This window comes from Ictidomys tridecemlineatus, chromosome 5 (assembly GCF_052094955.1).
Source record: "Ictidomys tridecemlineatus isolate mIctTri1 chromosome 5, mIctTri1.hap1, whole genome shotgun sequence".
Taxonomy (NCBI): Eukaryota; Metazoa; Chordata; class Mammalia; order Rodentia; family Sciuridae; genus Ictidomys; species Ictidomys tridecemlineatus.
In genome coordinates this window covers 155787356-155798446 of record NC_135481.1, presented here as the reverse complement: position 1 = coordinate 155798446, position 11091 = coordinate 155787356, and the positions used below count along the sequence as shown (strand labels likewise).

At 49.1% G+C, this 11091-nt stretch overlaps 1 protein-coding gene across 1 annotated transcript; it reads left to right on the top strand.

Annotated features, from left to right (window-relative positions):
- The first annotated feature begins 1035 nt into the window (after positions 1–1035).
- Pax1 (paired box 1) lies at positions 1036–10768 on the top strand. The gene is made up of 5 exons (XM_005334608.4): positions 1036–1309; positions 1772–2401; positions 3877–4019; positions 4492–4714; positions 9240–10768. Exons 1-5 carry the CDS (start codon positions 1036–1038, stop codon positions 9329–9331), a joined length of 1362 nt encoding a protein of 453 aa, XP_005334665.1. The 3' UTR covers positions 9332–10768.
- Positions 10769–11091: the final 323 nt, after the last annotated feature.

The window sequence follows — 11091 nt, the reverse complement described above, 5'->3', positions numbered from 1 at the left end:
GCTTAAATGAAGGTCAAAGAACCATTCTGTGGTTTAGCAGAGACCTCCTGGAGGCTGCAGGTGCTGGGGAAAGGCGAGGCCAGACCGACTCAGGATGAAGGGTCGGGATTACAGTACTTGAAAGGGACTATTCTTCTGGCCTATGCTGGAGCTTTGCCTTCGGCCTCCTGTGAATGGCCAGGACACACTTGAGGACCAGAGGCAGCAGATCGGAATCTCTTTCCCGTCTGCTCCCTATGTCACCTCTTTGAGGGAAATGAGTTCTGGTGGGTGGGCCGCAAGACAGAATCTGGAATGTGCCCCTCTCGGGTCATTGAAATTGCTGTCTATTTCAAGGGAGCGGGTGGATATTAGACATAAAAATTTCCTGAGAGCAGCGCTGGGGAGTAGACCAGAAATGGGATACCCAGGAGTCAGCTCCCCAGGAGCCCTGTATCAAACTAGATCCTCACTCTCCTCTTTCACCTTGACGCTCACACCCAGCTAGAGTATGACTCTATTCTTGCGGAGCTCCTGCCCAGGAGGGTACTTCACCCTAAACACCTTGCCTTGATCAACTTTTACCCTCTGATGTCTCATTAGTAACGATGGGTAGAGGTGGTAATAAAACTAAAACCCAAACTAGTACTAGTACTAACACACATAATCAGTTTGAAATGACTTCCCAATCATCCCCAAAGCCAGACAAGAAAGGGGCTGCAAAGGTCTGGGAGCAAGTGCCCTGTCCTAGGTCCAGCTGGGTTTGGAAATTGGGGCGGTGTGTGTTTTGGAGTGTGTGTGTGTGTGTGTGTGTGTGTGTGTGTGTGTGTAAAAGGGGGAGTGCTGGTTCCGGAGGGGGGTGGAGAAAAGCAGGGAGGACAGAAGGAGGAGGTAGAGTTTCAGGGCGGAGAGGGGGGCGCCTGGGCGCAGCGACGGGAACCAATGAGCTGCCAACTCGCGCGTCTTCTGCGTGACTGCAGAGATTGACGTGGAGGACACGTCAAATTGATTCCCGCACGCTGCAGCTTCCCGGTCAGACGAATTTCTCCCAATCGGATGAAGTTCACCCTGGGCCTGGGGTCGCGGGCGTGGAGAGTGTCCTGGGAACGGGCGACAGAGGCGGGAGCAAGTCCTGGGGCGGGCAGTGGCGCGCTCCGCGGCGGCGCACTGCGCGTCTCCAGCCCGCGGCCCGGCCGCCGCGGATCTAGGCTCGCGCACGCCCTCCCTCTATGCCTCTCCGGCGGTGGCGGCGCCCGAGCTCTCCCGGACTGCTCCGGGCCCAGCCCCCGCCGCTCCGGCGCCAGGCAACTGGTTGGCTCAGGCGCTATGGGTAAGAGGCGAGAGGCAGGCAAGGCGCGGGAGGGCTGGTGGGGTGGGTCGCGACTCCGCGCCTCCCTGCCCTCTGCTCTGCTTTTCCTGGGCAAAAACAGTTCTGGGTCCTGGACGACCCTCATTCTCCTCATATACCCAGCCCTCGAGGAGCAATTCCTCAAGTTGGGGAGGGGGTCTCAAGTAGGCGCGCCCAAAGTTGAATGCTAGAGCGCGCAGTGAGCCCCTCTGCGGTCCCCAAGACTGCTCAGCCTCTTAGAGCAGGACTCAGGCAGTTTGCCTTCGGACTCTGAGCTGTCTGGGGATCTGTGGGTCACCTTCCGAGGCGCGACTGGGTGTTGAGGGCTGTGCCCAGCCAGACTGCAGCAACTGGGTATAGTCCATCGCCAGGCGTGGACATCCTTGGCTAACCCACCGGTGTTTTCTCCCCCTCCTGCTCAATTCTCGACCGGCGCGTCCGCAGAGCAGACCTACGGCGAAGTGAACCAGTTGGGCGGCGTGTTCGTCAATGGCCGCCCCCTGCCCAACGCCATCCGCTTGCGCATTGTGGAATTGGCACAGCTGGGCATCCGACCCTGTGACATCAGTCGGCAGCTTCGCGTCTCCCACGGCTGCGTGAGCAAGATTCTGGCGCGCTACAATGAGACGGGCTCCATTTTACCCGGGGCCATCGGGGGCAGCAAACCCCGCGTCACCACCCCCAACGTAGTAAAGCATATCCGGGACTACAAGCAGGGGGACCCCGGCATCTTTGCCTGGGAGATTCGCGACAGACTGCTGGCCGACGGCGTCTGCGACAAGTACAACGTACCCTCGGTGAGCTCCATCAGTCGCATCCTGCGCAACAAGATTGGCAGCCTAGCGCAACCCGGGCCTTACGAGGCAAGTAAGCAGCCGCCGCCGCAACCTGCACTGCCTTATAACCACATCTACCAGTATCCCTACCCCAGCCCGGTGTCGCCCACCGGCGCTAAGATGGGTAGCCATCCCGGGGTGCCGGGCTCGGCGGGCCACGTCAGCATTCCGCGTTCATGGCCCTCGGCACATTCGGTCAGCAACATCCTGGGCATCCGGACGTTTATGGAGCAAACAGGTCAGTCGTGGTGCCTTCTGTAGCCCTCTACTAAAGGACAGACTTGGGAGCGGGCAGATATGCAGGTGATGGGTTATACTCGCCCTCGTTTTTTAGACTGGTTCTGGCTCAGGAAAGTGTTGGGGGGAAGCTGGGGGTCCAGGATCCTTCTGTGGGAGCCCTCGGACATCTTGAACTTTTTATGACAAATATGGAAAATATTTCCCAAGTGGAAGAGTAGTCGCCGACCACAAATCCGAAGGCCTGAAATTGCATTTTTTTTTTCATTTTGCAAAAAGAATGCAAACCCCTATCGCCAAATCTAAACCAAACAAACTTCTCAGGCCATTCTGCTACCCTATCTTTAGCTTTCAGGATCCCTCACAGTTACCCAGTATTCTGTCCACCCTCCCAGATCCAGGGGGCTCTTCTGAGAAAAAGGAGTCCTGTGGTCAGTCTTATGCAGTGTCCTAGATTTCTATCAGGTTCCCTTGGCCTTGCAAGTCCTGCGACAAGTACAAGGAGCTGGATTTGCCAGTAATGGCCACCACCTGCTGCAGCTACAGTCACAGGACTTGCCCTTTGACTGTAATTAAAACATAACCAGCTGTTGGTCATCTCTGGTGAAGTGAAAAGTGGGAGGTTTGGGACAACTATGGTGTCTGCCTATGGAAGGTCATGTGTGGACCAAATCTGGCTGTCTTCATACAGTTGGCAGGGGAATGGTGTTCTCTTATGGTAGTAGAATCAGTAGGAGGGTAAGAAGCAAAATCCATCATAACCCTGAGAAAAAAAGGGCAGCTTAAAAGAAACTTGAATGCTTTTACCCTTGTTTCAGTGGGGCAGACCTCTCAGCATACTGTTTTTCCTGGGGCTCTAACAGTCTGAGCTGTGGCGGAGTCATATTTTAACCAGCAGCCGCTAGGCCAGTGCTCAGATCTGGAGCTTTCCCTCTTTTCCCCCAAGTGCACATAGGCGCTAGGAGCAGCTGTGTGTCTGGAACACTTCACTGGGTCCCAGGATTGACTCCTCTTTTAGAGTAACAGGATAGATCTCTCTCTCAATCCCCTATATGCTTATTGAAACGTTAAAATATCTACACAATATTCGGCAGGCTGCCACGAATTTGAACTTGGATCTTTCAGAAATGCCGTCTTTGGAGAGTGGAATAGCTGCCTTGGCCTGGTGTGTCTGGTCCCTGTCCCCTTGGGCCGTGGTTTTCGTGGGAAGCGGGTCCAGGGCTGAGAGGAAGGGATAGTAGGCGCCTTCACCTTTCTTTCTCCTAGCCAGCTAGGAGTGAAAGCGAAACCCAGGTCCCGCTGCTTTTGTGCTTCCGATTGCTCCCTGGATTGTTTGACCATCTCCAGGTGTTCCAGTGGACGTCTAGTTGAGCCTCTGGATACTAGCCTGGGTAGTTGATTGTTGGCGCGCGTCTGGGTTGGAGGGTCAAGCCTAGATTCGAATGTGCGTTTTAATCCATTATGTGTCCCCAGCAGGGGCCCTGGCCGGGAGCGAAGGCTCCGCCTATTCCCCCAAGATGGAAGAGTGGGCCAGCGTGAACCGCACGGCCTTCCCTGCCACCCCAGCAGTGAATGGGCTGGAGAAACCTGCCTTGGAAGCGGACATTAAATATACTCAGGTAACCCGGACGCAGGGGAGGTAGGTGACTTGCACTAAGGGTCTCCCAGGAGAAGTCTACCTGGCAGGCAGATCTTGTGTCTGGCGCCAAGCAGAAAATTTTTGTACTTTCCTCGAGAGCCCTAGTATGGGGGCGGGGGGGGGGAAGCTGGCTTTTGAGGGGATTGATTTGCCTTTTGCCAAGGTTCCTATGCTAACAAAGCTGAAAGTTCCAGACCACACTCCGATGGTGTGTACCATGACTTCTTTATCTTTTATTATCGTTTATAACGTTTGAACAGATTTATAGAAATCATTTTACCAAAGAAAGAGTCCTTACTAGGAAAACCAGAGACTAGGCCTTGTGTAGATATAACTGACAAGGGCAGCAGGGTGAAGTGAAGGCCCCACTCCACAAGTCAGCAATCCCGTGTACTGGAGAAGATAGGGTCTTCTGACTCTCTACTGATTCTCTGTGCCTCTTTACCCCGCAGTCGGCCTCGGGCATCTCGGCTGTAAGCAGCTTCCTTCCAGCCTGCGCTTACCCAGCCTCCAACCAGCACAGCGTATATAGCGCGCCAGGCGGCGGGTACCTTGCCCCCGGCCCGCCTTGGCCACCGGCGCAGGGACCCCCGCTGGCACCCCCAGGGGCCAGCGTCACAGTACACGGCGGGGAACTTGCCGCAGCAATGACCTTCAAGCATCCTAGCCGAGAAGGTGAGGGGCTCAGGCTGGGAGGGGATCCGATGAAGGGGTAAGGAAGGGTGGAGAGGAGAAGGGTGAGCTACCAAAAAGGAGCGGTGGAGGTGGGGGGACAGCGCAAAGAGAAGGAGGAAGAGGAGGAAAGCCGCTGGGCATAAATTCTTGCTTTAAGTTTAAGGTTAAGATAGTAATCTTGTCCCTTCTTGAGCAAATTAATTTCCAACAGGTGTTCCTAAGAGACACCTGATGTTGAGGGAGGCCCTGACACATAGACAGTGGGGAAAGAGGGTCAGTTCTGCAAACAGGACTCCTGGGTTTGGATCTGCTTCTTGTACTTTGGCCAAGTTATTGCTCCTCTCTGGGTCTCAGTTGCTCCATTACCAGAAGAGCCTAGAAAGCACCTTCGAGGCCCACATTTCTGTGACCTGCTAAATTTTTATTTAATCCATGATCAGGGTCATGAGAGGCATCTTCTTACCCTGCCCATCAAAATTTGATTTTCCCCTTAATATGGGAAAAGTTTATTCACACATGAGTTTCCATTTTCTTCCTTGATGCAAGAAATGGTCGGATTTGCTAATTTTGAACCTGCCTGTGTTTAGATTCTGATCACCAGAGATTGGCAGTTTCACCTACTTTGGGGCCAAATAAGGGGGAGGCCGACATCTCAGGGGGTCCCAGCCTCAGCAGAGAAGGGGACAGGGCACAGGACCTGAAGGATGGAGTGAGGCCCAAAAGATACTCCTGAATTACAAAGAGACCTTTACCAGTTGATTTGCCTCACACCTGCTGAGTGTGTGTGGGGGTAGTGGTGGCAGGTGGTAGTGGACTGGCAGGTGACCTGAGTGGCTTCCTCCTTGTTGCCTCCTAGACAAAAATTGCTGTTTCCAAATAGTCTTGGTGAGATAGGATGGCATTTATCTATGTGTGTGTAGGGGGGAATTAAGTGCCATCCATAGCAGTGAAGGAACTTTCCTATTTCTACCTTTTCTAAAACGTACACATCCTGGAATATTAGCATATGCTGATTTGCCTAATTATAGACACATTTTTCCTAATTATAGACAAGCAAAATAAATTTACAAAAATTGAGAATTAGAACTTCTTTAACTTTTAAGTAACAGGATAATACCACTTGTTCATTTAGAGGAAAACTCAGATGAAGGAAATTTTAGAAAGAGACACCCATCCTCTGTGAAGCCCAGGGATGTCTGTTGAAATTAAAATAAAAATGGAATTTTTATCGTTGCACAAATAATTTTACTGAGAAGGTACATTTAAATTCAAAAAATAAATCTACAAATTTAAATGATTCCTGCTGGGTTGACCCCAAGGAAAGGAAGACTTAGAAAAAGGACCCAGTGTCTTTTAAAGATGCAGTCATTTTCCAATAGAGTCACTTTGTTTTGGAGGCACTTCAAAACTCCACAGTATAAATAAATTTGTGAAGTGTAAATAATTAACAATCCAAAGGTAAAATGTAAAATATTCTAAACTAATTCTACTAAATTTTGGAGGGGATGTAACTTTAACAGTTTGGCTTATTGTTGATTGACTTTCTTTAGTAGATATTACATTGGTGATTAAAATAATAATAATTTAATGTTATGATCCTTACAGTTCTTTAAAAGGTTCAGGTAAAGGATCAAGGACTAACTCAGGTCCATCAATAATGATGATTTATTAAATGTTTTTTTGTTCAAAGAGCATAAAATAATTATTTATTATGTGTCTATTTTCACAGCATGAGAATTATATATACACTTGGGTTATGAATTTTTTGATAGAAAAACTGACTTCAACCCCTGCCCCAACTGGTCCTTGAAAAGTAAAGTAATACAAATTACTGTCACTTATTTTCTAATCATTTCTTGAAATTAATATCTTCAAAGAAACCTAACCCATAAGATAGTTTGTTGTCACTAATTGCTCAGTTTTTTATGGTAAGAATAGTATTCACTAAATTTCTTTTCGGTAGAAAAAATTTCATTAGAAAAACTGAAAACAAGTCAATATCATGAATCCTCAGTAAAAATGCTTTTGATCATCTAGTGCATACACATGACAATGACACATTCACATATATATGTATATGTGTATATATATATATCTTGCATATATATGCACATATAAATATGTATATCCTTCAAATTATACATAGGTACAGTTAGACATCTTATAGTTATCAGAAGGAAAGCCTTTTCAAATGCCAAATTATGCATCACAATTTATTAATTTTATTTTGGGAAAGGTAATGGGTTTGGGTACTCTACTATGTAGGCAAGAAAATATGATCTACATTTCCCATCCCCTGAAGAAAGCTAAATCTTAGGAACTGAGCAAAGAATAGGAAAATCCACTTCATCTTCATGTGGAGGGGCTAATGTTCTATAAATTTAACAGTTATCCAAACGTCTTCATAGCTGGGGGAGACCCCCTCCTAAAGTGAAAGACCCCCACCAGACCCCCACCAGACATTCCCTCAAGACAGTTAGTATTTGCAGCAGTATTTTTAGCAACCACCTTACTGTCAGGGTTTAAAAATCCCTCACAGCAGGTTTTAGAAAGTCTAAAGATTTGGAAATCACATCTGTAAGATATTGTATACATACATATAAAGAAAATGTGTTGTCTATATTTGTTAAAGGTAACTTGCAGCTTTCCCCCAATTATCTCTGCTTCAAGATTAGTTTTTAGGAGATCCTAAAACCATCACTAGAGCGCTGGCATTCGTTCGCCATAGAACTCCCCTGCCAATGCCGGGCTCTTTTGACCTCGCTCTGGGAGACTACTTCCCAGATCACCCGTGCCTCTGTTGAAAGGTCCCCGTGCAGTGGCCAGTTGCGATCCCTGATCCCTGTATTTTTAAAAAGGTCTGTCCATATTCCTTACCCCACCCTCCCCTAGCCGAGTAAACGAGCTTGCAGAGCTCCTAAAACGGGTTTTTTGCTTCGAATCCCCCAGACAAACTCACCCACATTTCCTTGAGTCCTATGATAGGAAACAGAATGGAATGGAAGGGGAGAGTGGGTCCCAGGGAGGGATTACAACAGAAAGAACTAAAAACACAGCAGGATTCGCCCCTGAAGGTGGGGTGGAATCTAGCTGCGGGATTCCAGGTGTTTATTTTTCAGGAGCCCATTTTCTTGCTTGTCTCTAAGGTAATCGACCTTTGGTAGAAACACCTCCTCCCCCTCAGATGTTTTCTAAACAAATCCTCACTTTGAAGTGTGTGTATAGAGTGAAAAGAAAAGGTCTTAATACTTCGTTGACTTGGCAGTCACAACTGTGTTTAGGAAAGAGCTGAAAGGTGGGGAAAAGCCCAGGGGTCTCTTTCTATTGGAAAGGTCTGTGGACCTCTTTAAAATCTCTGCGAAACCAAATGTGTGTGTGTGTGTGTGTGTGTGTGTGTGTGTGTGTATGTTTCCCTGGCACATGAGGTGTGGGTTCTTAGTTCAGGCAGTCACAGCAAGTTGTGCCTGGGTCTGGGGTGAGAACTTCTGCAGGAGAGAAGAAGGAGGGGGCGGGTGGGTGTGGGAGACTTCTTTCTCAATCCAAATTGAGGCTTCTAAACTCTTCCTTTAAAGGAGGATTTATTGGCGGAAAAACAGAAAATGGAAAATAAGCCCCTTTAGGTATAAACAGCTTGTGCCTTCTTCTGGTGCAGGAGAAGCTGAGCGCCCGGGACCGGGAAAGGAAAAATAGGGTTGCACAATCATAGCGTCACTTTTTGGCTTCCAGTAGCAAAACTTGGGCCCCTTCCCAAAACCCCAAATAATAGAGCAATACACAGAATACCGCCTGATCTGGCAAGCTGACTGTCACTTAATACGGACGCCCGTCGGCCCTAGGACGTGCTGTGCCGGCAGTGGTGAGCGCATCTGGATCCCCAGATCTCGTGGGTACAACGAACTCTGCAGCTCCCTCAAAGCGTAACCTCTTCCTGTGTCAGAGGGCTTCAGGCTGCACCCAGCAGGAATATTTGTTTGGGGGCTCTTTTTCCACATGATTTTTCCCTGTGCCCACCTCAAGAGCGCCCGGAGCTGAGCCGCTGGCATCAGCGGAGATGATTACGCCTTGCACCTGTATGCTCGGTTGCGCTGCTGCTGCGAAGATGTCAGCTCTTGGCTTCTGTCCGCTCCTGTCCGCTCCTCTCTGGTGGAAGCCCCCATTGGATCTGAAAACCTCTCTCTTCCTGCATCAGTCACCTCCTTTACTAAGCCGGTAGTGACAGAGTTGAGAGGTAAAAGAAATAGCATCCGGTGTTCACCACCAGGAGTTAATGGTGGTCCAAGTGACCATTTATGAGATCCACTTGTCCAGCTCCCTTTATACTTGATTCCCTTAAGTTTTCAATTCTTTATAGATCGGTGGTAAATAATGAGTTAAAGGGAGAGGGAGGGCGGGCATCTGTGGGCTCTTGAGGCCTTTGGAGAGCACTAAGCAGCGAGCGCATCCAGCCCCGGTCCTGCAGGCATCCTGGCTCGCTCTTGGCAAGGTGCTAGGCAGTGACCCGATGATCCTGTGCTTCCTCCTACAGTGGCCGACCGGAAGCCTTCCAGTCCAGGGGGCAAGGCCCCCGATGCCCTCAGTAGCTTACATGGACTTCCCATCCCGGCCTCCACCTCCTAGGGGCAACTCTTCCCCAGCCCCAGCCTGAGCCTGAGGAAACTGCGGAAGGCTGGACGGCCCAGGGCGCGCAGCTCCGCCCTGCAGCGGTGGCGCAGGGAGACCCTAGGACACGCAGAGGAGGAACCAACCCGGGCCGGCGGCAAGGACACATTCAGTCAACCCCTGGCTACATTCTGCCTCTAGCCTGGGCAGCACAGTTTCTTTATGGGCCGGGGTATTTTGACTTTTCTGAACTTTGGCTTTAGACCGTTGCACCCTCGTGGAGATTCTTGCTCCGACTTGGCGTCCCTTGCCCTGCCAGACTCAAATTTCTTTTTCTTTTTTTTTAATCATCTTTTTTCTGCTCTTCCTCCCTTCCTCCTCCCACTTCTCTTTCTCTCTCTCCCCTTTTCTTTCTTTCCTTTTTCTTTCTTCCATCTCATCCTACTTTACCTTTCTCTCCCTCCCTTCCTTGGCTTTGCCCTCTCCCCCACCTCTTTCCTTCTATTTTCCCCCTCCTCCCCTTTCCTTTGGCTCATCCTGGTGGTCCATGCTCTTCCTTTTCTTTTTACCCCTTTTATCTATGGGGGCTTTATTTCCTTTCATCTGTACAGCTTCCTTAATCCTGTACCTTTCCCTGTCTGGAAAGCCCCAGACCAGTCCTGTGACAGTTCCTTCTCTGAAGCTCCCCAACCCTTTGAGTCCCTTAGGTCTAAGGGGTCTTGGAACTTAGAAAATGGACAGAGAAGCCACAGAACTCCCCCCACCCCCGTGTTATTTTTAGTGCTGAGAATAGAATTCAGGACCTGGTACCTGTGGGACAAGCCTTGTATCACTGAGTTACATCCCCAGCCCTGCCATAGCCTCATTTTATGCTTTTATAACCAACCAAAACACAACCTTGGTGGTCAAACTGTCTTCTTTCCCTAGTATATTGGTGGAAGTCTGTATTTTCTCAGTGCTTGGTGGCTGGGCTTCTCTTTACTTCTGAGATGATGTCACCCCAAAGAAGATTGGGGTAAGAGTAAGGGACAGAGTAAGGGACAATGGGGCTGTCGGTGTTTTCAGTAATTAGAAAACTAGGGATCCTGGAGGATCCCCCTCCCACCCCTCAACTCTCAAAACTTGGGTAAGTGACAGATGGTAAAGGTACTGGCATTGATTTTGGTGTTCAGGGACCAGAATGATTGCTAACTTAAACCACAAACTGCTTCCAGGTACCAAGGTTCATTTGGGCTTCTTGTTCAAAAAGGTGGGTGGGTGGGCTCAGAAAGTGTCTGCTAGAACTAGATACATGGGCTATTCACTGATTTCAAGTCCAGGCGCATTGGTGGTGGGACCCTGGGGGTATAATGCAATTGTGTAATCTTAAAAAGATCATTGGTGAAGAGTCTGACATCACCTGTTAAATGTGGATGCCTTTGAATAAAGGAAAGCATCTGAAACTTACTTGGTAAGGGTGAGCAAGTCTGTGTCCCTGTGTTGTTTTGTGTACTTATCACAAAGCTACCCCAGTCCCTGACTTCAAGGGATGAACACTAATAGAGGAAATTATTTAATTGGTTTATTTATTATTATTTGCAACCCTGGTTGGGCAACAGGTAGGAAGAGAAAGTGGAATGAGTATTTGTTAATGGTTGGGCACCCCTGATGTACCTGACAGCTCCTTTTCCCCTTTGTTATGGGCTTGATTTCTAGAGTCCTAGAAAATGCAGGATGAGCCATGGGGAACTGAGATAGACAATATGCAGAAATCATCCTAAAGTGGGCAAAAGGCAATG

Bases quoted from the DNA above. Each gene is read 5' to 3' on its own strand.
- Pax1 (XM_005334608.4), top strand. From the start codon at position 1,036: ATGAAGTTCACCCTGGGCCTGGGGTCGCGGGCGTGGAGAGTGTCCTGG. The intron at 1,310-1,771 runs GTAAGAGGCGAG...GCGCGTCCGCAG, and splicing joins GGTTGGCTCAGGCGCTATGG to AGCAGACCTACGGCGAAGTG. The intron at 2,402-3,876 runs GTCAGTCGTGGT...TGTCCCCAGCAG, and splicing joins GACGTTTATGGAGCAAACAG to GGGCCCTGGCCGGGAGCGAA.